The sequence below is a fragment of the Scardinius erythrophthalmus genome, assembly GCF_964197995.2.
Source record: "Scardinius erythrophthalmus genome assembly, chromosome: 2".
Lineage (NCBI taxonomy): Eukaryota > Metazoa > Chordata > Actinopteri > Cypriniformes > Leuciscidae > Scardinius > Scardinius erythrophthalmus.
The window spans coordinates 36,338,187-36,365,608 of NC_138222.1; the positions used below are offsets into that span (position 1 = coordinate 36,338,187).

At 40.0% G+C, this 27,422-nt stretch overlaps 1 protein-coding gene across 4 annotated transcripts in view; it reads right to left on the reverse strand.

The window, feature by feature from the left end:
• The window catches only part of sorcs2 (sortilin-related VPS10 domain containing receptor 2), a 212,561-nt gene that overhangs the window by 30,174 nt on the left and 154,965 nt on the right, over window positions 1-27,422 (reverse strand). For all 4 annotated transcript variants that reach the window (XM_081358435.1, XM_081358434.1, XM_081358433.1 and 1 more), the window contains exons 4-6: window positions 18,983-19,147; window positions 17,890-17,963; window positions 767-831 (exon numbers count right to left, since the gene is read on the reverse strand). In XM_081358435.1, the coding sequence (XP_081214561.1) occupies window positions 767-831; window positions 17,890-17,963; window positions 18,983-19,147 (304 nt within the window). The remainder of the gene's footprint in view (window positions 1-766; window positions 832-17,889; window positions 17,964-18,982; window positions 19,148-27,422) is intronic.

Below are 27,422 nucleotides of genomic sequence, written 5' to 3' on the forward strand. Positions count from 1 at the left end.
AGAATTTAGCAGTCTTATCTCTGATTGGCTGGAATTATGGCATATTGTAACGCTGGGTTGTGTTGAGCAAGCGAGCCGTCTGGGCTTAGAGAGCGCTCACGGCTGGTATGAAAGGAGCAAGAAAGTGAAACTTTGCACACGCGAAAGAGAACGACCGCGCACATCCAAATACTTATTTTAAATGCAAAATTGATTTTCGTTCCTCGCAATATTTTCTTATCTGCGAGACGAACATTTCTCCGCAAAACTCAGTTCACGCGCGTGCGAAATGCCCTTTTGCACGCTCAAAATGTGATCTTGCGCGCGCAGAATTGTGACCGAAATCTCACCCCATAGCCACTGAGCTGAAGCAAAAACACTTGAGGTCTGCATCTGTTTGTGTGACACAAACCCAACCAATATAGAGAAATGAAAGTTCATTTATCAGGAGAAGGGCTGGATGTATGTGTCCAGTGTGATCTTTTATACTGGTTAGACGCAACTCTCACCTCCCTTAGGGTTTGAATGTACATGTTTGTAGGTTGCAATGTGACTGTGTGTGCTCTGTACAACAGTTTGCGTCTGTACGGCTGGTCTCTTTCACACACACAAACACACAATCATCACAAAACAGCTCAGCTAGGAGGAATTTACTGAAAGAGGTTTGTGTGAATGAGGCAAAACTAAAGCCTCAAAACATCCCATCTGCCCTCTTTCGTAGTTGTTTGTTAAGGTATGTAGAATTGAATGAAAATGCACTGTTCTATAAACGCATGCCCTCTCTTACCACCGCCGATGTCTTGAATCTCCATATGAACCAAATCAGGATCCACATCCACCCCCGTCACAGCCCTTAAACAAAGCATACAGTTAGTAACACTCTAAGAGAATCAAACAAGACTGATTCACACACAGAAGGACACCTTAAAGGGATAGTTCACCCAAAAACTTTGTCATCAATTACTTCACCCCCATGCTGTTTCAATGACTTTATTTAACACAAAAGGGAAACTCTGAAAGCTATCTTCTCACACAAAGACCTCAAATATAGTGCATAACTATTTTTGATACTTTATTGTATGGAGCTAGAAGAGTCTCAATAAAGATAAATGCACAAACTGCATTCACATATGCACACACAGGATACACAAATGCACACACATGATTCATAAATACACACACAGGATACACAAATGCGCACAAAATTCACAAATGCACACACAGAATTTAAAAAGCACAGAAGATTCACAAATGCATACAAAATTCAGAAATGCACACAAAATTCATAAATACACACACAATTCAGAAATGAAAACAAAATTTACAAATGCACACAAGATTCACAAATGCTCAGGACAAGATTCAGAAATGTATTTCTGATGCACACACAAATATATCTTGATTTACAAACTGCTTGCGGTCTGTCACAGTGAGGATCTGTGACTAGAGACTCTTATTTTGGAAAAGACTCTTAGTATGACACTGAACTGAGAAAATGCATACATACAGACACTTTCACACTAACATCTTAACACATTATCTGTTTTGCGCAGTTTTACACCAGTTAACGCAGATATATGTGTGTCACTGATTGTGTATTGTTTCGTGTTGTACCTGTCTTCACCATGCCTTTTTTTTTCATTTACTGAGTTATTAATTTCTCGTTGTTGATTTATATATTGTAAAGAACTCAAACAAGACCGGTAACCATGTTATATGTTTATTGATTTCAATTAACCTCTTACATAATAATAAATTGTCATACTTACGTATAGGAACATTTTACTTTACCATACAGACGAAACCTGGTCACAGGAACTGCCACCATTTTGAATGTCTCTTTCCCGCCTATAGGCACAGTTAATTGTTGTCATGTGTGAGGGGGAGATTGGAGTTCTGTTTGATTCTTTGATAAATGTTGTTCAACATTAATAATTAATTGAGTTGTTTTGTTTTCAATGTTTATATATTTTTATATTATTCAAACTGCTTATCTCTTTGTTACTGTTAAATCTATTTTGATTTGTCTTCTTTAAATGTCATTTATTATCTTTAATTACCAAATGGTTTGGTCCAAGTAGGAGGGGCTTAGCCTTTTTAAGAAGGCGCCTCAGTGTGATTAGGAAGCTCGTAGAGTGAGTGTTTGGGAGTTATTGCTCTGTTTTTGGGCCGATTTACTGGTATAGCCAAATTTTGTGTGCAGATAACTTTAAACAGTTTATTTTATTTATTTTTGTTTGATTAGTTTTTTTTTTCTTTGGATTTTCACTGTAAATACCAGTTGCACCTATTGGATTAAACACTGAACTTTTGACCTCATCATCACGTCACTTCATTTTTTCGCCTCCATCTGCCGGTACATACAGAGCAGTGGTGCTGCTGCTGTTGGGGCCTCTTTGTGGCACCCCTGTCTCTGTTACAGTTGGTGTCAGAAGTTTTTTGTACCGCTGAGGTGACGTGGACATTCTTGTTTTTATGCAATGCCACCAAAGACAAGGAATCAGCCTGATGAGAGCACAAGGCCGGATGTGGAACAGAGTGAAGTGGAGGAGGATCCAGATGAAGGAGTAAAGTCTACAATGGTTTCTGGGGCTGGAGCTGATACTGCTGTTACTGCTCTGGCGCAGATGTTCAAGTCCTTTATGGAATATCAAAAGGATCGAGACGATCGACAAGAAAGAGAGACAGTCCGACGAGAACAAAATTTTAAAGTGCTCAGTCACCATGTCACACAGATGCAACTTGACATGGAACGTATCAGTCATGGAGCAGTTTCCGACAAACCAGCACCAAGGGTGATAGACCGGGAGCCACGGCTTGCGAGACTGGAGGACTCCGATGATATTGAGCACTATTTGCTGACATTTGAGAGACTGGCAGAGGTGTACCAGTGGCCTAAAGAAGACTGGGCCATTCACCTTATACCGTTGCTAACTGGTAAGGCCAGAGCTGCGTTTGTTGCAATGGACCCTTCACATACACAAGACTATGATGTTGTTAAGACAGTAATACTGAAAAAGTATGAAATCAATGCTGAAACTTATAGACTGAGGTTCCGTAACCTAAATACCCCGGTCGACGAGTCGCCACAGGAGCTTTACATCAGACTGAAGGACCTTTTTTGCAAGTGGGTGCACTATTCCAGCAGCAATAAAGATGATATTATGGAGGCCCTTGTTCTGGAACAGTTCTTACGGGTTTTGTACCCAGACGTGAGGACTTGGGTCAAGGAGCGTGATCCAACGACTGCTGCTGAGGCTGCAAGACTAGCAGAGGCATATATCACAGCCCGTAAAGGAGCAGGAAATTTCCGCTATGCAGGAATCCTCCCTTCGGCCAGGGGTAAGTCTGAGGGGTTGGGGAGCTGTTCAAACTCTCAAGATAGAATCCTAAGACTCACACAAAGTAAAGCCACTACTCCGCATGTAACTTCACAAAGTGTAGTTAAGGAGGATGTTGTCTGTTATCATTGTGGACAGCCAGGCCATACTAGACCTCTTTGCCCCCTGAAGAAACCGAAAACGGCAAGCCTTTGTTATGTTCCTCATTCAGTTCAGTCATCCCCCATGAAATGCAACTCACAGCCAATTAGATCTGTCTTGTTAAATGGTAGACCAGTATTAGCCTTGGTAGATACTGGTTGTACATATACGCTAGTGCAGAGCAGATATGTGCCCAGACAAGACTGGAATGACACAGAAACAGTTACTGTTTGTTGTGTACATGGTGACAACACTCCATTGCCTACTGCAGAAGTGTATATTGAAGTCTTGAATCAGTCTTATCTGATGAAGGTTGGAATTGCTGAGACTGTTCCCTATCCTATCCTCCTTGGCACAGATATGCCAGTGTTGGCTGAATTACTACAGGACACAGAATGGTGTGGGGTAGTGACAAGGGCTCAGTCAAAGCAGGCAGTGCAGACAACACACAACCCAGACCTAGACGATCCCTTACAAACCTTGCCTTTTTGTTCAGCTGATATTGAGACTGAGTCAGGAACAACAGAAGACAACAGGTTGCAACAGCGTAGAGATTGGGTGACAGACTTGTTGGGCACCTCAGAACAGGCTAACGAGGATATTGCTGAACCTGAGTTATGTGAGTCAGACATTGTGATTCCGAATGGTCTAGCCCAGCTGCAGAGGGAAGACCCAACCCTAGCCACATGTTTTGATCAGGTTAAGAAGAAGAAAGACTCTGATGTATTACTTGAGGATGCTTTTGTGTTGAAACATGAACTCCTGTATAAGCAGACTAAAGAGGGAGATCTTCGACTTGTTGTACCTAATGCACAAAGAAGTGAGGTGTTACAGTTAGGTCATTCCATTCCATGGTCAGGTCATTTAGGGTTCGCAAAAACATGTTGGAGAATCTCTAAAAGATTTTATTGGCCCAGAATGTACACAGACATTAAAGAATACTGCCAAAAATGCCCTGAATGCCAACTCACTACTGGTCGGACTCCTGCTTATGCACCACTAATCCCTTTGCCTGTGATTGACGTACCTTTTGAGAGAATAGGAGTGGATGTTGTTGGACCAGTTGAGAGAAGTCAGGCAGGAAACCGGTTTATTCTAGTAATCTCAGATTATGCCACGAGATACCCTGAAGCATATCCCTTGAGAGATGTTACTGCTAAGCAGATAGCTTCAGCCTTGTTGAAATTCTTTTCGCAAGTAGGCATACCAAAAGAGGTTCTGACAGACCAGGGCACTAACTTTATGAGTCGCACACTACAACAAGTTTATCAGCTATTGGGCATTAAGAGAGTACGAACAACCCCATATCACCCTCAGACTGATGGTCTTGTTGAAAGATTCAATCAGACTCTAAAGAATATGTTGAAAAAGTTTGTTTCAGACTCTGGCAAAGACTGGGATAAATGGCTGCCGTACCTCCTTTTCGCTTACCGTGAAGTACCCCAGGCTTCTACAGGATTCTCTCCGTTTGAATTGCTATACGCCCACCAAGTAAGAGGTCCTCTAGATGTCCTGAAAGAGAGCTGGGAGGCGACAGACAATCCAAAGAGAACGAACATCCTCACTTACGTGATGAAAATGAGGGAGAAACTTCAACAGAGTACTGCCTTGGCACGAGAAAACCTGTTAAGATCCCAACTACAGCAGAAACACTGGTACGACAAGACGGCTAGATCTCGAAGCTTCGAACCAGGGGATGAAGTCCTGTTGTTGCTTCCAACCTCCGACAATAAGCTGTTAGCGAAGTGGCAAGGCCCATACCAGATAAAGAAGAAGGTAGGTCCGGTGACCTATCAGATCGAAATCCCCTCAAGAAACCAGCCTCTGCAAACATTTCATGTGAACATGCTGAAAAAATGGCATACGCATCGAACTCCAGGTCAAGCAGAGGAGAGCAATGACATTGCTATGCTGGTGAGAGCCATAGAGGGTGAAGAGGAAGTAGAAGAACAGTATTTACCGACCTGTCGCAGTGACAGCAAATTGAATTTACAGCACCTGAGTGAAGAGCAAAGACATCAACTATGGGAATGTATACCTGAACATCTGTTCATGGATACCCCTGGCAGAACAGGCTTGGTCGAACATTCTATCATCCTCACAGACCCTAAACCTGTCCGTCAGTCGGTGTATCGTGTCCCAGAGAAATTACTATCTGTTATGAAAGAGGAATTACAAACCATGAAACAACTGGGTGTTATTGAGCCATCGTCAAGTGAATGGAGCAGTCCCATAGTGCTGGTGCCGAAGAAAGATGGTACCCTGCGGTTCTGCTTAGACTTCAGGAAGCTGAACAGCGTAAGTAAATTTGATCCTTATCCAATGCCACGGGTGGATGAACTGGTGGAGAGGCTGGGAAGGGCGAAGTACCTGAGTACGCTGGATCTCTGCAAGGGATATTGGCAGGTACCGCTGAAACCAGCATGTAAGGAGCTTACTGCCTTCAGAACTCCCTTTGGCCACTTTCAGTTCCGAGTCCTTCCTTTCGGGCTCCACGGGGCCGCGGCAACATTTCAAAGGATGATGGATAAAATCCTCCATGGTACAGAGGACTATGCTGCAGCTTACCTTGATGACATCATAATCTTCAGCCAAAGCTGGGAAGAGCATCTGGAGCAACTTAGGGAGGTGCTGAATCGCATCAAAGCTGCAGGACTAACCATCCGTCCTGATAAATGTGCCCTCGCCAAACCAGAAACCCAATATCTTGGATTCGTACTGGGACACGGTGTGATCCGACCTCAGGTGGGGAAGGTGGAGGCCGTTAAAGGAGCAGGAAGGCCTGTGACAAAAAAGCAGGTTAGAGCGTTTCTTGGACTTGTTGGCTGGTATAGGAAATTTATTCCAAATTTCTCAGCCAGGGCAATAACCCTAACAAATTTGACAAAAAAGAGCCAGCCCAACAATGTAGTGTGGACGGAGGACTGTGAAAAGGCCTTTAAAGACTTAAAGGATGCATTATGTCAGGAACCAGTTCTGCAGAGTCCTGATTTTGGGAAACTCTTCACAGTGCAGACTGATGCCTCACAACGTGGCATTGGTGCTGTACTCCTTCAAGAGGAAGAAGGTCAACTCAAGCCAGTTGTGTACATTAGTAGGAAACTCCTGCCCAGAGAGGTAAACTATTCCACTGTGGAAAAGGAGTGCCTTGCTGTTAAGTGGGCCCTGGACTCTTTAAGGTACTATTTGCTTGGACGAAAATTCCGGTTGGAAACTGACCACCGAGCATTGGCCTGGTTAGGCCGCATGAGAGACACAAATGCTCGCATTACTAGGTGGTTTCTGGCCATGCAGCCGTTTGACTTTGAGGTGCTGTACAGATCAGGGTCACAAAATTACACTGCAGACTTTCTCTCGAGGACACCATAGGCGGTGTCTGGAGAAGGAGGGGGAAATGTCACAGTGAGGATCTGTGACTAGAGACTCTTATTTTGGAAAAGACTCTTAGTATGACACTGAACTGAGAAAATGCATACATACAGACACTTTCACACTAACATCTTAACACATTAGCTGTGTCCCAAAGTGAAGGCTGCGTCCTTCGAAGGCCGTATTTGAAGGCCGGATGGCCGTATTTGAAGGCCGATTGCGTCACCGCGGCGCGACGAAGGACGTCCCAATTCAAAGGCTGCATCCTTGGAAGGTCGCATTTGAAGGCCGATTGCGTCACCGCGGCTCGATGAAGGCTGTCCCAATTCAATTCTCCATCCTTCGATGGCCGTATTCGAAGGCCGGTTGGCGTCATCGCGCTGCGACGAAGGCTTCCCTGATTCAAAAGCGACGCCAAATGCACCCTTCGTTTCCCCGTGAAAAGAAGGATACATAAATGGACACTTAGCGGCCTATTCTACCCCATAAGTCATTGCGCGCCGTTGACGACAGCATTTATTTATTTATTTTTAAAGGCGGCCGAGACTAAAGATCCGTGGTGGACAGCAAATTCACATTTAAATGTAAGTATTATGTTTTCATACAAATAGCTAGCGAAACCAGAGTTAAATTTTCTTATAAACTTCTTCTTAACTCCTTTGTCACCATCGCGTGGCTTCATTTATCAGGTAGTTTTAGGCAAAACTTGTGGTAATAACCTTATTAGTTTAACGACCTATTTGTAATATTTGCACTTGTGTATTATAAGAAATATCACTCACCCAATAAAGCCCAAAACAATAAGAAAAGCAGTAGATAAGGCAATGGGGTTTCATGTGTTTTTGTAGTGCTGTCATGCAAGATATGTGGTTTTAACCAAATTTTAGTATACAGAAATATGATTTCTTAAGTATTTTGTATGCATGTCTTGATGTGTCATATTTTGCAGTGTTAACAATGCACTTAAGATTGCTCCTCTGTGTTAAGTACCCTTTTCTGCTTTTTTAGAACAATTCAGGAAAAAATGGGTCTATATATATATATATATAAAGAGAAGTAATACACACATCTTTGCTGAAATGTATTGTCCTGTTGTTGTTAACAAGCCATGGTTCATTTGCTCTGCCTTTAGGATTGCAAGTGTCCTGGGACAGGAGAGAGTGTGAGTGGGAAACCCACTGCTGAAGCTTGGCCCTGGTTTGTCCTCATGGATGAGGTGTTGGGACAGATGCATTGCACCAACCCCCCTGTCCTCATCGCCTCAATCTCTGAGGACACACAGGGCCGAGTTCAGCAGTGGGTGCCCACGGTGAGGAGGAGCCAGGGGCAGCAGCACCAGCACGAAGGCGGCGAGACAGGACGAGTTTTTGGACTTGATCAGAGAAGAAATGCAACTACAGAGGGAGGCAGAGGCGAGGAGAGCACAGGAAAGAAGGGAGAGGATGGACAGGCTGTTTTCTCTTCTTGAGAGAATGATTGAAATATATATATATTTTCTACATGTTCTTGTTTAACTTTTTTCACTTTTATTTTTTAAAAGAAAAATTATGTACATTTATTTTTATGCAACTTTATTTGTGTAAATAAAAGAGAATGAATTGTTCTGGACATTGTTTATTTTTGTAATGACAGTAATACTTTCTGCATGAAACAAATTCTATACCTTTTTATTTTTTCAAATAAAATTGGTAAATGAAAATAATTTGTTCTTTAGGCTACATTAAAAGTACTTTTTCCAACTATTTACAAAATACGTTAAACATCAAAATCAACATAAACATTTAATTTTACAATACATAAAATAAGAAAAAAATGATGTAGACTCTATTGAGCTGAGCAGGGAGACGCTGGAGCTGCTGGACCGGGATGGGCTGCCCCTGGTAATGCCTCCTGCTGGTGGGACATCATCTGGGATGGTCTCCAGAGTGTTTAAGTGCATATTTCCACTATCCACTAAGTTGTCTACCAACAGGTTTGCAGGGCTGATTCAATCGACGCCTTTCTGAAAAAAGTACTTTTAATAACTACTGCATTTATATTAGGCTACTACTGCATTACTGCGTAGGCTATGTTGCATTTTACTTCTGTATATTTTCAATATACAGTAATATCTGGTTGTTACATTATATACTTCTGTGTAGTGTAATGTAATCACATTGTGATGTGAGGGAAAAAAGTACTTCAGGTTACTTCACATTTGTAAGTGAATACTTAGCGAAATATGCAGTTCCGAAAATTAAAGTAACAAAATGTAGGCTTATTGTCACAATATTAACAAATTGTTGCTAACTACAGCAGCGTCCCATATCAAAGGGCGCATCTGAAGCGCTTGGACCGGTCTAGCCTACGAGGATTGTTCTTGTCGCCTGGCAACCGTGACAGCTGCAGATGACGAGCGCGAGAAATACTGGACTTTTTATATTAAATTGGGTTTTGTATTCAAACAGGGCTAAACCGAAAATACATGATCCGGCAGCGCCGGGGCACACCATGACCTCCAGTAAAATATAAAACATAAAAATGACAATAGCCAATTCTGGTTCCATAGCTGTTTACTCAGTTATCAAAATGAATGATCAGGATAGCAGCTGTCCTCTCGCACCGTTGCTTGGCGCCAGGAGCGGTGATCGGGAACACCTGGTTGCACAATTAGGAAATCCTAGGAAGGCTACATGGTGCGTCCTTCAGAGGACGCATAGGCTGCATCCTTGAAGTCTGCGTCCTTCGAAGGATGCAGCCTTCAACATTGGGACACAGCTATTATCTGTTTTGCGCAGTTTTACACCAGTTAACGCAGATATATGTGTGTCACTGATTGTGTATTGTTTCGTGTTGTACCTGTCTTCACCATGCCTTTTTTTTTCATTTACTGAGTTATTAATTTCTCGTTGTTGATTTATATATTGTAAAGAACTCAAACAAGACCGGTAACCATGTTATATGTTTATTGATTTCAATTAACCTCTTACATAATAATAAATTGTCATACTTACGTATAGGAACATTTTACTTTACCATACAGACGAAACCCGGTCACAGGAACTGCCACCATTTTGAATGTCTCTTTCCCGCCTATAGGCACAGTTAATTGTTGTCATGTGTGAGGGGGAGATTGGAGTTCTGTTTGATTCTTTGATAAATGTTGTTCAACATTAATAATTAATTGAGTTGTTTTGTTTTCAATGTTTATATATTTTTATATTATTCAAACTGCTTATCTCTTTGTTACTGTTAAATCTATTTTGATTTGTCTTCTTTAAATGTCATTTATTATCTTTAATTACCAAATGGTTTGGTCCAAGTAGGAGGGGCTTAGCCTTTTTAAGAAGGCGCCTCAGTGTGATTAGGAAGCTCGTAGAGTGAGTGTTTGGGAGTTATTGCTCTGTTTTTGGGCCGATTTACTGGTATAGCCAAATTTTGTGTGCAGATAACTTTAAACAGTTTATTTTATTTATTTTTGTTTGATTAGTTTTTTTTTTCTTTGGATTTTCACTGTAAATACCAGTTGCACCTATTGGATTAAACACTGAACTTTTGACCTCATCATCACGTCACTTCATTTTTTCGCCTCCATCTGCCGGTACATACAGAGCAGTGGTGCTGCTGCTGTTGGGGCCTCTTTGTGGCACCCCTGTCTCTGTTACACGGTCTGTGAACTTCACTGCATTTGTGTGTGAATTTTGAGACTCCCCTGACTTGGCTCAACACACAAATGCCTTTTTTTAAACAGGGAATGACCTGTGACCAATCAGATACGTCCCTTGTTTTAGCCAATCACAAGAACGCACCCCACGTGGGAGATTGTTTACTTGTAAACCAATCACATGAAGTGTGGGCGCGAGCGCTAGAGCGAGGTGGGTGGAGTTCTGCCAGTTGGTTTAGACCGGCTTCTTAGGCGGTGGGCCAAGTCCGTCTATCTCGTTTAGTTTTTGATTTGACAGTTACTCAGCAGCTGTGTGGCTCATTTTTGTCTGTATGAATAATTCACAAAAAGATTAATGATTGTTTCCAACGCCAATTGTTGCACATTAAAGTATAAAAATAGATTTCATTTCGCTAGCTGATCACAAACGTTGGCCGGAGTGAGATCCAATCAACGCTTGTGTTGTTACCTTGTTGAATAGATTTGGCCAATCACGTTATTCGTTGAACCGACGTCGCGTCAGTTTTGAGTCTAGTACAGTCTACAACCCAACGTGAAGAGACCGGTGTGTCTCGGCAAGACAACGTCAAGGTAAGATTTGTTTTACAATGATTATACACCCCTATATCTTAATGCTTTTCATATAAGTTGTATTTAAGACTGCAAGCTATAGTTCGCCGTGAGTGTTGTCGTCAGTGATGCGCGGGTCAATGTAAACAAACCGCACCCGACCGACGTTTTCAACTAACCCGCCCGCAACTCGGACCGCAAAAAACGAAAAAGAAAATATTGTACCCGACCCGCTTCCTGACCCGCATTTTTTTTTAAGTAGCTATAATGCTCATCGTAGCTATTAATATAACTTAATATTCTAATTTTGTCAAGAATTATAAAAAATCGTCAATATAAGCTCATAATTTGAACTAAAATAGTCTAAATGTTTAGTTTTAAAAACAATTTTAAAAAGCTGGCATTGTCTATTTTGATGTTTCTGCGCAAGTTCAGCAGACAGGTTCGGGTTTGTTCCGATCAGAGCTCGTGAGCGGAGAGCGCATTTCTGAATATTCCGCTCCGCTCATGGTCGCTCGCCCAACCCAGATGGCCTGCTGGTTCGAAAATATGTGGAATAAGGGCTGCCTCCGACTATTTTTTTTTTCTTGTCGACTAGTTGCTCATTTAAGCCATTCGTGGACAAATCGCCCCTTTATATTAAATTAATTACTTAAAGGCTAGCCTACAGGAATACGCGTAATGACCGCACGCTTAAAGCTTGCCACAAAGAACCGGTTGAAGTAATGATTATGAATGTGTCTAAATTAGCAAGGAGACATTTAATTGTTTAGTAATAAACTGGTGTTTTCTGTGTCGCTGCAAAGATGAAGTTGACAATGCGGAGATTGCCGACTCGCCATGAACGCCAGAGAGAAATGCACATTTCATATGGATTAGCCTACATAATCAGAGAGTATAGCCTATTTATTTTGGTTTGAATATTTTCGTTTAAAAGTAGACATTTCAAGCTTTCTGTAATATATAGCCTATATTTATCAAATCTGTGAGGCACAAGTTGAGTTTCGGCGCCCTCCAGTTCACATGCAGTGATCGCGTACCGGCGCCTTATTTTGTCTGCTATATGCTTCTTATTTAATAAATACGGGCAATTGATTGATAAAACATTGATCAAAATTAAGATACAATTTATACAAAACGAAAATCTTTTAAAAAGAGTTTTCTATAAAACAAAACTTAATGAAGTCGTCAAAATCATGTTTTACCAAAAACAGCGCCGTTGCTAGGAGGGCGCCAGCGCCTCTGCCTCTCAGCGCCTCTGCCTCGCGAGTGGATGATAGCCCTGAAGACGCCTAGCAATGATGTACCTTTAGTGGTAGTATACCTTTAGTTAAGTTATCGCAGCGCGCTAAGAGACAATGTTGTCGGAAAATGCAGCCCAGGTATATTCATAATGGAGATTCCAAAGCTCTCTTCTTTGGTCAGAACCATGGAGAGCGATCGCGGATTTACTTTTACAATGCAACACAATATTTAAAGAGCATCAAGCTATTACAATCTATATTATGTATACGCACAGATAATATAACAGTAGGCTATATTAGTAAATATTTTTTTATTCAGTGATTGGATAACGTTTTTTTATTTTATTTTTATTTAACGTTTTTAATTTAAGGCCCACCCACAATTGGTCTGGCTTATCCAAAACTGGAATCCTGGCGCCGTGCCTGGTTGGTCGTGCCAGTTTTGTGGTTATCAAATGTGTAAATAGCATCGCAAGAAGTAGCCTACACATGACAAAGCCAGCACTTTGGTCATCATCTTTCATTATTTCGGCAAATGTCTCCCACACTTTGCTCTTTCTATTTGTGTATTTGCGGAGCTTCCACTCCCCAGTCTTCACCTTTTCTCTTGCCGCCTCCATCTCTACCTGCAGACTGAGCTCGTGCGTCATCTTCGCGCCAGTTATTCAGCCAATAAAGTGTAAATTAAATTTAAAACGTATTCATAGAAAATTGTGTCTAGAACTATATCAATTACAAAGGTTTAATTGGCATCTTTATTTCAAACGATCCGACCGACCGCGATCCGAATATCATTAAAAATATTTTTGGATGACTCGTAACCGCAGGCACCCGCTCATTTCGGATCAACCCGCGCATCACTGGTTGTTGTTGATGAGAACAGTAACGTTAGCCACGAAAGAATGTTGGTAAGTGGAGCAGTAAAGCTAGGTCTATATGCTGCTTAGGCTAATCCAAAATAATAATTCGGTACATACACAATAAACTAAGCAAAGAGTTTTCAAATACGGGATTATTACGGGAAAAATTTTAAACGGGAAGACAGCAGGAAATAAGTCTGACTAAGGGAGAATCACGGGGTAAACGGGAGGGTATGTCGAGGTTGGTTACAGCAAGCTACCTAGGCTACAAGTAAGCTAGACTAATTATCAGCTAAAAAGAGTGCAAACCAAAATAAAGAATGATTTCAAATCAACTTTATAGTGGTAGTCATGGAGTTATTTAAGCCAATTATGGTTGATTGTCAGTTTATACAATGACACAATTCTGTGCATGGTACATCTGTCAGTGGTTGGGCTTCACCTACACAACAGAACAGGTATAAGATGGAATATGGTGGAAAAATATTTTAGTTAAAGATGGCTGTTTTTGAGCTATTTAACAAAATTATTTGTGGTCAGAACTGCAGTAGTCTTAATACAAATGTCAAGATGAAAAATGTGATTGAATATTATATAGTAATGTGCGCTTTCTGTGTTTATTTATCTGAATATAATTCAGTTGTTTATCTAACACGGACAGGACAACATCATATCTCTCCACACCCAAATGACTACAGAGGTGATCGTTGACAATCATCACATCAACAGCACCATGATGGAGCAGGTCAAGATCACAGAGTTGCTTAGTATCCACATCACAGATGACCCATCTCGATCTATCGACACCACCAACAGAACCTGGCCAAGAAATTCCAAAAGCCTCTGCACTTCCTCCCACAGTCGAGGAAGGCTCATCTCTCAAAAATCCATCCTCTTAACTTTCTATAGGGGAATCATAGAGAGCCTCTTCCTTCCACCCCCACCCTCCAGTAACCTAAGGGCAGCTGATTGACTCTTGCACAAATACACTGGTAGTTTACACTATGATGCTGCTACATTGTTTTATTTTTAAATTTGCTATGAACATTTGACCCCACTTACACTGCCTTTGCTACTTGTCATGTCATGCACTTACACAATAATACTATATTAATTAGGGATAAGGCACGATTTTCAAATATTCGATTAGCTGATTTTATTATAGAATAGGATGTGCGGGATGATTGTCTTTAAAAAATCCCCATGTTTTAGTTGTGGTTATAAGTTGCAATCCTAAATTCACATAAAATTTTTATACATTTAATAAATATATTCTTAATATTTGTTGTTTTTGTTTGTGTTTAAGCGTGTATATATATATCAATATTAATTTTGAGACTTGAAATGTAAACTCTCAAGGGTTGGATTTCTAAATATATGTTGGTTATGTGTCTATTCAGAATGACTTCTGAGCAACAACCTTTTTTTGGGGGGGGGTATGTCATATGCATCACTTGCATATCATTATTCATTCACGTGAAAACATGTTTAACAGTACCAGACATTAGGAAAATATGACATACGGATGTGCATTGTGCCGTTACAGTCAAGTCAAGTTTATTTATATAGCGCTTTTCACAATAGAGATTGTATCAAAGCAGCTTCACAGTATTAAATTAAAATAATACATCAATGTTTGTTTCTAGTGGAAAACGTCCACGTTTGGTAATGCTGATCAATATTATTGTTGATTGATTAATTAAATTAAATATCCCCAACTGAGCAAGCCATAGGCAACAGTTGCATTAATAAAAATAATTTGTGTGTAGCCTAGGCTACATTGAACAGACTTTGCCCAACTTGTCTGGGAAAGGAGTTACAGGGCTTTTTACATTTGAGGCTAAACGGATAAAACACCTCATTTTTACTTCAGTATTACTGAACTACATTACTAAAATTACATTTTTTAAGATTAAAGCAAAATTAAAATTTAAAGAACGCAGCTTCTTGGTCACTGACAAAGATTACTTTGCCTCCGCTGTAGAAACTGTGTTCATTATTTATTGGTTGTCAAGGAAACGGGAGGTTTTCTAACGTTATGATTAGTACTCCTGCTTACTTGCCGGTTTAAAAAAGTAAGAGTTTGTAAGGACATTTTGCGTCAAATGTGCAAACAACAAAGTTGGAAACAATGTCTGCAGTAGCTACTTATACGATTTTATTACATGGCCTCAGCAAAAAAAAAAAAAAAAAAAACGTACACAGCTGAGAGGTAAGTATTAAATTCGTAATTTCGAGGTCCGGCCCACCGCCTCAACCATAGACTGTAAAAAATGGTCTCAACCAACTGGCAGAACTCCACCCACCTCGCTCGCTCGCGCCCACACTTCATGTGATTGGCTTACAAGTAAACAATCCCCCACGTGGGGTGCGTTCTTGTGATTGGCTAAAACAAGGGAGGTATCTGATTGGTCACAGGTCATTCCCTGTTTAAAAAAAAGGCATTTGTGTGTCGAGCCAAGTCAGGGGAGTCTCAAAATTCACACACAAATGCAGTGAAGTTCACAGACCGCAAGCAGTTTGTAAATCAAGATATATTTGTGTGTGCATCAGAAATACATTTCTGAATCTTGTCCTGAGCATTTGTGAATCTTGTGTGCATTTGTAAATTTTGTTTTCATTTCTGAATTGTGTGTGTATTTATGAATTTTGTGTGCATTTCTGAATTTTGTATGCATTTGTGAATCTTCTGTGCTTTTTAAATTCTGTGTGTGCATTTGTGAATTTTGTGCGCATTTGTGTATCCTGTGTGTGTATTTATGAATCATGTGTGTGCATTTGTGTATCCTGTGTGTGCATATGTGAATGCAGTTTGTGCATTTATCTTTATTGAGACTCTTCTAGCTCCATATTATTGTGCTGTTGTGCTTTTTAAAACTGCCATTATTTTAATCGCATACAGTAGTGACCAGTGAACAGCTTATATTTCAGACTGTTCTCTGACAGCCTTCAGAAATTCGCTTTTTGTGTTCCATAGAAGAATAGTCATAAATCATAGTGTATAAATGATGCCATATAGACAGACACACACACACACACACACACACACACACACACACACACACACACACACACACACACACACACACACACACACACACACACACACACACACACACACACACACGCACACACAAAAGTTCTTGGTTTCAAGGAATGCAGACAGCTCACTGTCCTTTTGTGTACTTTTGTGTCCAGTTGTGTTAAAGAAAATAGTTACTAAACTGCTTAGTGAAGTTCTAGCTCAGTAATCCTCCCCAACAGCTACATTATCTTACAAGTGTTTTAACAAGAATTTATTTAACAAAAAAGAGAAAAATTAAAGCATTTAAGAAAAAAATTAAATAAAAAATAACACTTTAGTTTAGGGTTTAATTCTCACTAGTTGCTTATTATCATGCATATTACAAGGATATTAGCTGTTTATTAGTGCTTATAAAGCACATATTAATGTCTTATTTTACATGACTATATTCTACACCCCTTAATCCTTCCCAAAACCTAAACTTTACAGCTAACTATTAATAAGCAGTAATTAGGAGTTTATTGAGGCAAAAGTAGTAGTTAATAGTTAGTTATAGTAATAGCAAGTTTTGGTTGCCTTGCCTAGGCCTTTGTCTTTTGGCTTGCTTAGTTGGGGACATTTAGCATTTAATATTCAACAATATTACTGACCACACGATACTGACCACCCTCCCAGACAACATCCCTGTCCATTAAAGCCACACTGATTTATGCTCTCTCCTCTCCAGACCGGGGACATGCAGACGGGGAGGACAAGAGAGACGCAACCTTCAATATGAACTGATTCTGTCACGTCTTCTGAGGCAATTCTCTAAGATGTTTTAAAGAGGTTTGGAGACAGTAGAGAGGGAAGGGGTACGACCCTTATCAAACCCCCTGCAGCTGAGGAATAGAGTAAGAACAGCTTCAGATTTACAGTGTCATTGTAAAACCTCCAGCCAAATAAAACGTGCTGGATGGGGTTTATTATGGCAGATGCTGACAGGGAGCTGACTTTTTCATCTTTTATCACTATCAGCCACACACAAACTGAACAGAACTGTTACTGCTTTGTAAGTGAATCTGGTAAAGTGTGCTGGGAGGATGGCACATAAGCGGCAGAGAGCGAAAGATCAGGAAGGAGAGATCAAAAAAGAGAAAGAGAGGGTCAGACAGAATGACTGGATGGGGTGGAGAAATAAATCACTTCTGTCCAGGATTTCAATCCCAGCTGTGGTAGCAGTGAACCATAACCAAGGAGTGAAGAAGTGGAAAATAAAAAAGGGTTTGAATTCCACCAAGAAGGTTGAAGGATGAAGAGAAAGAGGGAATGGAAAAGATTAAAGAGAAAGTCTTAGAGGGCAAGTAAACCAGTACTGACTCCTAGAAAGACCTTTCTTTCCTCCGTGGAATTCAAAATAAGTTATTAATTGCTGGATGTCCAAGTTGCTCTTTTCCATATAATGAAAGTAAATGGCGATCACAGCCATCAAGCAATATTTTCAGTGAATAACAGTTCTCTATATGGCGTCAGAAACCATACAGGCCCATGTTTACAATGTTTCTTTGGTGCTTCTGGAGCTTTACAGCCCCTGGTCCCATTGTATGGTAGACATCAATTCAGACATTCTGCTAAACATCTGATTTGATGTTCCACAAAATTAAGATACAGATTTGAAACAACAGGAGGTTCTCTTTAAGAAGTGTACAGTGTCTTTTAGAAGAAGAAAAAAAGTCACCAGAAAACTTTGTCTTTAGTAACACGCTCCTGTAGCAGAGTCCATTTGTGCCCCAGATCGGTGGAGATATACAGCTGAAAAACAGAGAAACATAAATAAATCACAAGTTACACATTGATTTTCAGGCCGGATTAGATTAAAGCACACTTTGCAAATTCTCAGGATCATGATAATTAGATAAGCGATTCATTGTACAATGTATATAACGATTAGGTTGTGGGAAACTGTCCATATAAAGCGATTCAAATGTTGAGGGTGTTTGTGTGTGTGCATTTGTCTCTAATTGATCATCTCTATAATGAGATTATATTGATCACCACTTGCTTGGAAAATACACACCAAACTGCACCATAACAACACAAACACACACTCATAGCCAAAACAGCCAACCTGCCATGATGTGCTTTTTCATTGTCTTTTCCGTTTAATCTCAGAGATGATAAATGCAGCATGTTGCAAGCAGTGTCTAAGTGTTTTAGCAATTCATCAACTGCAAACACACACACACACACACACACACACACACACACACACACACACACACACACACGCACACACACACACACGCGCAAACACCCACACAAACACCCACACACACACACACACACACACACACACACACACACACACACACACACACACACACACACACACACACACACACACACACACAGAGTGTTTCTTGCCTTGTTGCTCACCCAGCCGTTAACAATGTAAACATGCTCTTTAGTGAGAGACAACCATGGCCTGAAGGCCAAACAGTGCTGCTCATAACTCTAATAATGAGGATGCCAATATGCTGGAGAGCAAAAAGCATTACCATAAACACAGCTGGGTGAGAAATGTGTTGAGAACAGTTGGTCAAGTCATCCAGCCGAGACCTAAATCATTAACACTAAAACAACCACAAAGACTAATTCAGGCAGTTGAGCCTGACAAGAAAAGCTACAAACATGCAGCTGCATTAAGATATATTATGATCTTGTGAGCGACCGGTTTGAAGCTGCCAAAAAACACGGACTTCAATTGGTGTCTTTAATAGTCATTTTCTTGACTGTATTATTCTGTGTTGGCCGCCACTTTCATGACTGACCTTCGCCTCCTTGCTGTAAGCCAAAAGTTTGTCTTCCTCGGATGGATGGAAGAGGAGAGTTTCCACGGTGAAGGAGACAGGCTGCCGTTGAAAGGATGAACCCTCATCTGTGCTGATGAAGAGCATCTGGTCACGTTCATTGATGCTGGAGCTCACCAAGATCACCTACAAAACACACAATATCTTTAGTGACTACATGTCAAGATGTATGTTGGTTATTTAGTTTACATATATTAGACAATGAAGCATGGTTGCCTGGACCCAGATTTGTCTGAGAAAAAAAAAAAAAACTAAAATAAAATAAACTATAAAAGTAAAAAAATAAGCATTAAAACGCATTAAAACCTTTTAATAAACAACATTTTTGTACATTTACAATTTAAATATACAGCTATTTGCCACATAATATTTAGATATTACATATTTGAAATATTGTATTAAACGTTAAACAGACAAGATTCACATCAATAATTCTATAGTTTAGATATTATTATATACCCAATCCCAGTCAAGATCATCAATTTACTGTAGAGTATGTGATATTTTACTGACACAACGAATTTAACCAACACAAGGCCTTTAGACACTTCTTAAAGTGCATTAATGTTTTCCTTTATTTATTTAGCTCAACACATATAGCCTAAGACAAAACATGTAGGCTATAAATAACAGATAAAGAGACATAAAGACACAATAGAAGTCGATAGCCTAGCATTTAAAATGATTGCTACGCCCCTGAATGACCCAAAGTTGTGCGAATTCACTGAACAGCCTGAATTTTTTTGTAAGCTTCACTTCCTTCAAACACCTTTGAGTGGCGCTGTTGTTTAACCATCTGCGCAGTGAAGTGTCTCTAACGGGAGGCAAGTTCACTACCTGCTACCAGCACAGAAAAACAAGCTGGAATCCTCATGGGGATTGCCAAACAGAGAGACCCTCAAAGGGATCCCTGTGAAACAAGTTATCCATCCCAAAACAAAGACTCTGGGGGAAAAAAGGAAAGAATCTCCTCTCTGTAAAACTTCCCTCTTAAAGCAATAACTCGCAGAGTTTAGCACAGAGCCTCCTTTGTGGTCTGTGGATAAAAGCCATCAAACAACATCCTGCGCCTGTCCCAGAGGAGTACGGCGAGCTGGCAGGGCTGGAAGAGGCTATAGAGGCCAGTACAATAACATGGGGCAGAATTTAGTGGTCAATGGCACTTTAAAAGCGCAATCACAAGTCTTCAACGATGTCTGACTGCCACTTTGTAATGAGGTTTTAGTCAATGTCTGCAGGTCATGTAATCGTTTATGAGATAATCTACTTAAATATCTCCAACCGGATCCTCTCTCACAATATGCAAGTTACATAGTGTCATTAAGAATTAAGCTCTGTATGTCCATTTATGATTGGATGAGAGACACTGTGGACAGCTTGGAGGATTTAAATGAGAGAACAATCATCCCGTTCTTTATTGCTCTGAAAGTGCTACAGTTGTAATCAAAATTATTTGACCCCCATTGCAAATTTTACATTTCATTATGGCTCAGCTCAGTTTCATTAGTTGCACCAGGTGTGTTTGAGCTAGGTCACATGAAATATCTGAGCTGGAGAGTGTCACGTTTGACTGCATCTTAGAAATAAGTCAAAAGAATGGTCCAAAAAGTTAAAAGAAGATATCATCGCCCTTCACAAACAAGGAACCGGATGCAAAAAGATAGCGAAGGTGCTAAATATTCCTAAAGTGACACCATTGGAAGCATAGTTCTCAAGTTCAAAGTTAAAGGAACAGTGGTTACACTTCCTGGATGGGGCAAAAAAAGGAAGCTATCAACGGCTGCAACCAGATTTCTGAGAAGGCAGGTTCAGAAAAACCCTTGAGTGACTGCAAAAGACCTGCAGCAAGACTTGGTGGGAACAGGCACTGAGGTTTCAGCCTGCACAGTAAGGCGCGTACTAAACACATGCAGTTTCCATGCCAGAACTCCACTACTGACCCAAAAGCACAAGAAAAGGCGGCTCCAGTTTGCTAAAAATCATATAAATAAGCCACAGAGGTTTTGGGATTCTGTTCTGTGGAGCGATGAAACAAAACTGAAACTTTTCTGCCCTATGGATCATGTGGTATGAAATTGTTGTAAACAGAACAGTCTGTGAAAAGGACAAACATGTCTGTGTGCAAATTTGTGTGTAACTGCTTTTACTCAATGCAGCTCGACTAATTTTGCTTTCCACCCAATTTCATATGCAAATTGGCAGTTCTGATATCCAGTCTGTGCTGAGTGGGAAAATGGGAAGCATAAAGAGATGAAGAGGGGAAGAGAGTGAGAGAGGTCTGTTCTGTGCACCTGAGCTCAGCCACTGAAACAAAAGACAAATTTGAAGAAAACTGACTGCGGCAACTGCAAATTTTCAAAACTCAACCAAACAAAGCCAAGGGGAGAATTGTGGAGGACTGTTTGAATGCTGAAAGCTTCTCCAAGACTTGTTCAGCTTTGCACTCCAGCGTAGCTGTCCCTGATGCACCCCTCAAAGAGAGAAAGAGATAGGATTCTCCTAGAAGAGATAGGTCAAATGTCAGTGGCACAGATGAAAGGCAGATCACAATTCTGTCATCATTTAATCTACCTCAGATTGTTCTAAACAGAAACTTTTATCATCCTTTTAAACCAATAAACCCGGTTGATAAAACGGTTTTTAAAAACTGATTCATCCACAAATCTGCCCAATGCTCAAGTTCAACTCTCCGACTGAATCCAGACTCAGTGGTTTTCAAGTTAACAGCTCACTGTAATGAATATTATCATAAAGGGATAGGTCACCCACATTTGAAATGTCATATTTTACTCCCTCTCATGTGATTCCAAAACCTGAATGACTTATTTTGAGGAATGCTGGTAACTAAATCCTTTTGGTTACCTTTTACTTACACATTTCTTAAAATATCTTCTATGTATCACAGAAGAAAATAAATCATTCAAGTTTGGAACAACATGCCTGAAGTTTCATATTTGAAACGATAAATCCCGTTTGACATTTGTTCTAACTACAGTAAACAGGCCACCATACAGACTTTATCAAAGAATCTTCAGAATTTATTATTATTTTTTTTTTTTTGTCAGAGTTAGTACTGGTTGCAGGCAATGTCTTAATTGTTGGTAATTTAATTATATATGTAGAAAATGAAAAAGATTTATAGACTTTCTAAACTCTATTGGAGTTAGACAACATGTGTGAGGGCCCACTCATTGTCATAATCATACTTAAGATTTAATATTGACAACTAAAGATTTAAACTAAAGGTTGGTTGTTCTTTACAACTTAATAAAGATCCAGTGATCCATGGATATTGACATACAGCCAGGAATCATGTTTCCTGACATTTAATATGCCTGATTTCGACGCTGGGGAAATACATAGCAAATTTGCCTGTGAACGCTTTTTATAAATACAATATGTGACCCTGGATCACAGAACCAGTCACAAGTCGCACGGGTAGGCTATATTTGTGGCAAAAGCCAACAATACATTGTATGGGTCAAAATTATTGATTTTTCTTTTATGCCAAAAATCATTAGGATATTAAGTTAAGATCATGTTCCATGAGGATATTTTCAAGTTTCCTACCGTAAATAAATAAAATATTTATTTTTGTGAGTGGATGCAACACAATCGTAAATGTTTAGATTTTTTTGCACCTTCAGATTCCAGATTTTCAAATAGTTTTATATCTGCCAAATATTGTCCTATCATAACAAACCATACATCAATGGAAAGCTTATTTATTCAGCTTTCGGGTGATGTATAAATCTCAATTTAAAAAAGATTGACCCATGTGACTGGTTTTGTGGTCCAGGGTCACATATAGGTAGGTCTGAGGTGTGACGAGATCTCGTGAGACTAAAATGTGACGAGATTTCTCGTCGAGTGAATATCACCATCATAGACAGAATAGAGAGTAGACCAATCAAATCAAATCTACTCTCTATTATGTCTATGATCGCCATGACGTGAGGGTGAGGGTGAAATTAGCACAGAATATGACACCGCTACAATCACAATTCCCATTACATTATGATGCCTACCGCGGCACCGCCTTCACTGTCGTTTTGATGTTTTCATAAAAAAAAAAAAACTTGTAAACTATTAAACGTCTGCTCTGCTCATCCAGCACGAGTCGCGTGTCACACACAGTAAAGAAGGAATCACGGCTCACTGATCGCATGACGATGGCGGATGATTCGTTGCGCAACAGAGCCTAGACCAGGGTTCACCAATCTCGGTCCTGGAGGGCCGCTGTCCTGCAGAGTTTAGCTCCAACCCCAATTAAACACACCTGAACCAGCTAATCAAGGTCTCACTAGGCATACTAGAAACTTTCAAACAGGTGTATTGGAGCTGGTTGGAGCTAAACTCTGCAGGGACAGCGGCCCTCCAGGACCGAGATTGGTGAACCCTGGCCTAGACGTATGATAATGTCTTATCTTGTAGAATGCACGTTCAGCACCGCCGCTCCCTTTACACAGAGTAGCCTACGTGCGATCGCGAATCCGAAAGTGAAACTGGAGCTCCCTGATGCGCGCAAATTAGGTTGCATACTAGTCTGTCTCCCAATATCAAAACTATCTCTGGACCGTGCAGTTGTGGCTCTGGTCTCTGTTTTGGTCTCTGTTTGTACTTTGAATATTGAGAGAGTACTGTAACGTCTGAAGAACGACAGACAAGGGAGGCTCCGTTTCTGAACTTTTAATCGGAACGCAAGAACAACTGTACACAAACGCACCAGCCTAACTCACTTGCTCTCTATCCAGCCTTTTCCGAACTCGCCGCATTAACTCTATGGGCCCTATCTTGCACCCAGCGCAATTGACTTTGTACACCGACGCATGTATCATTCCTATTTTGGTAAAGCGGACTTTTCCCTCCACAGATGCACGTCGGTAAGTTAGGAAATACACTTGCGGTCCCCAGGGCGGTTCAGCGCAAAGAGGAGGCATGTTCGGCGCAAACGTTCCTTCATGCTATTTTGCAGGTTTAGAAAACAATTGCGCCACTAACCAGGAAAAAATAGTTTAAAGTCAGTGGCGCGTTGCGCATGTTATTCATATGCTATTTTAAGGACGCATGCTTGGCCATAATCAATGTAGCGTGTGCACAACGCGCATACACTTTGATTCTCTCATCTACACAGAAGCAGCAGTTTTCATTTTCGCAAATCATACATTATTACGATAGATAGATAGATAGATAGATAGATAGATAGATAGATAGATAGATAGATAGATAGATAGATAGATAGATAGATAGATAGATAGATAGATAGATAGATAGATAGATAGATAGATAGATAGATAGATAGATAGATAGATAGATAGACAATTTATTATAAAAGCATACATCTAGCTTACACATTTACCCAAATTATCATACGCCTGTTTAACAGAAGTTAATTTGGGTGGGTTTCTCCATTTCAATGTAACTTCTCTCTCTTATATGGCCGTGACGAGAGCGTTGCTCTCCTCGGCTGTGAACCGCTCCTGGCAATTGCGGTTTTTGGCAAATCCGCCGTTACAATAGCAATCCGCTATGGAAAAAGCGCGTCTGCTCTTAAAGGGAATGTGAGATGACTCTCTGATTGGTTTATTTCACGTTACGCCCAAACCACACCTATGAATAATGAAGCTACTTCAGACCAACCCCTTTTAGATTTGCGCCGGGCGCAAGAGTCATTTATCCCGCCGGGAAAATAGCAACAGCCCCCAAGACCCACCCACAAAGTTACTTGCGCTTTGCGCTTGACACTTGCGTTTCAGATCGTTAAAATAGGGCCATATAACTGCCGGTGAAAAATAAAACAGCAATTTCACAACAATTATAAAGAGTCTGTGCATTTTTACTTATTGTTTGCACTTAATAAGACTAAGAGAAAACTGTTATTTATATTTTTTTTATTGCTGTTCAATTTGTGGAAATGAGTTTAATTAGGTCACACACAGCCTCAATCAGAAGTTCTGGAAGCTCATAATTCATGTACAGTAAGGTCTGAAGAGACTAATGTGAAATCATACAGGAGAAAAGCCAGTCAGTTGAGTTTGTGGAAAAACCTTTTACAGTGCTTGTATATTGCTGTCTTTCAATGCATTTGCACTCGTAAAGTACAACTGAAATGACATTCATTAGAAGATTATTAGTTAAAACATTTCAAAATGCACCTGCAGACTATTTTTCCAGTCATGAATTTTGTCATTGAGGATTTCAGTAAAATATTGTGCAAAAATCTCATCTCGTCTCATTCTCGTGAACCCAATCTCATGTCTCTTCTCATGAGATAAGTCTCTCGTCACACCCTTTAAATCCATGTGATCACTAATATCAATGTTATATATCGTCATATCGTTCAGCCTTAAAACTTGTATAGTTTTTTGACAGTGTTTATTATAAAAAGTCCAATTATGCAATATCGATGGTAAATATTTAATTGATGAGTTGTCAATACAATATCCAACAATACAATATATAGGGTACGATTTTACCCCTTAATTTAGCATATTGACACAAAATGATAACTGCAAATCCACCTTTCGCTGCCTGGAGTCCAGTTGTTTCTAAGAATTGCAGCGATCCATTTGCTTCTCTGTTCTGTAGCTTTCGGCAGTCTGTAAAAATATACCTCCGGTTTCTTGTGAAATCTAGTTGTACAGTCAATCGCAAAGCTCTTTCCCGTTTTAGATGTGTCTGTGGATAAATTATTTGGAAGCATTGCATTCGTTTTCACTGTTACAATGATGATACTCAGCTCTACATTCTACATGTACCAATTCACGGAATGCATGTTTGATATAATATTATATGACTAGTAATTTCCTACAACTAAATTCTGAAAAAACATAGTTTTTAATGATTGGACCAAAACCTCCGCAAGTAATAATCTAGAATACTCTCTTACACTTGATGGCTGCTCTGTACGTCTTTGTCGTCGTTTAGGAACCTGGGTGTCTATTTGATAACAATCTTTCATTTGAAAACCACATTTCTAGTATTTGTAAAATCAATGTCAGATGCAGAATATTTAGTTCATGCGTTCATGACTTCGAGGCTAGAATATTGTATTATTTGTATTATTTTTGTGTTACTGTTCCTTGCCACTGTCGCCTCTGGCGTGCTTAGTGTGGGAAACTTAATATTCAACAATATTATTGATCTGACTGCACTGACACTGATGAGAACTGAACTGAGCCGGACAATGACAATGAGTTTTCTGCAGAGCTGCTTCAAATTAAACTATACTTCAATAATTGATGTTCTTTACAATGAAACTGAATCAACACTGAACTTTTTCTCTTTTTAGAGCTGCTTTACAGTCAAATTGATCTATGTTTGCATCATTGAATCATTATTTTCCTGTTGATCACTGTAAAGCTGCTTTGAAACAATCTATATTGTATAAAAATAAAAGTGACTTGACTCCACTTGACTTTTAAATGCATTTGCATCCTCAGAAAGCTATTGGAAGACATCAAAAGTATTTAAATACAGCGAATGAGAGATATATACTGTATTCAGATATGATCACTGTTTCATCATTGTATGGCCAAAAACATGTGAAAAATACATCCTTTTGCAAAATAAGCAAGGGGTGAGTAAATCATTTTTGGATGGAATATCCCTTTAAGATAGCTCCACTGCCAATAGGCAAGCTTGTGACATCACACACATACAGAGACTCTCCCTCTCTGCTTCTTTCTCTCCACATATGGAATATGGAAATATTCTCCCACACACATCAAACACTTTGAATAGGCATTAAGCATCTATTATGTCTAGGTGATAGCGTGAAAGTGCAGAGGCCAGTGAAGAGACTCCCTTTTCAAGGGAGACAAAGGAATTGTGTGTTTGTCTGTGCATGTGTGTGTGTGTGTGTATGCGTGATCTTTCCACTGACCCTTCTCTAAATCCAGGTCTCACACAGGTAATTTGTCAGGAGCATGCTTGGGGTGAAAGCACTGTTATTAAGTCCCTCCTGCCTGTCATAATGGCTCAGCTCAGACTAAAGAACAGCCCACACACATCAAACACCTACACCAGGGACAAGGACCCATGAAAACACTGAGGACAAAAGGAAAGAGGCATTACAATGCTCGCCCTATGAGCATGATCACAGCTTTGCGCTTAAGGCTATGTAACTATTTATTTATTTTTGCTCTGTAGGTGCTGTTTCTTGGCTATATGCTGTTTCTTGGCTCTCTGATCATGACCTAAGGAAGGTATAATCTTGTACACCTTGACTGTTGGCAGAAGAATGGTAAAAACTATCATAAGCATGACAGTTAGACTTAAGTGTTAAACTGTTAAGTGGTGTTAATATGTATATTGTATGGGTGATCAATGGATACATTTTACTACACCATGTTCTATACAACAACAATCACTTTGTCTACCCTGAGGAAAAGACATGACA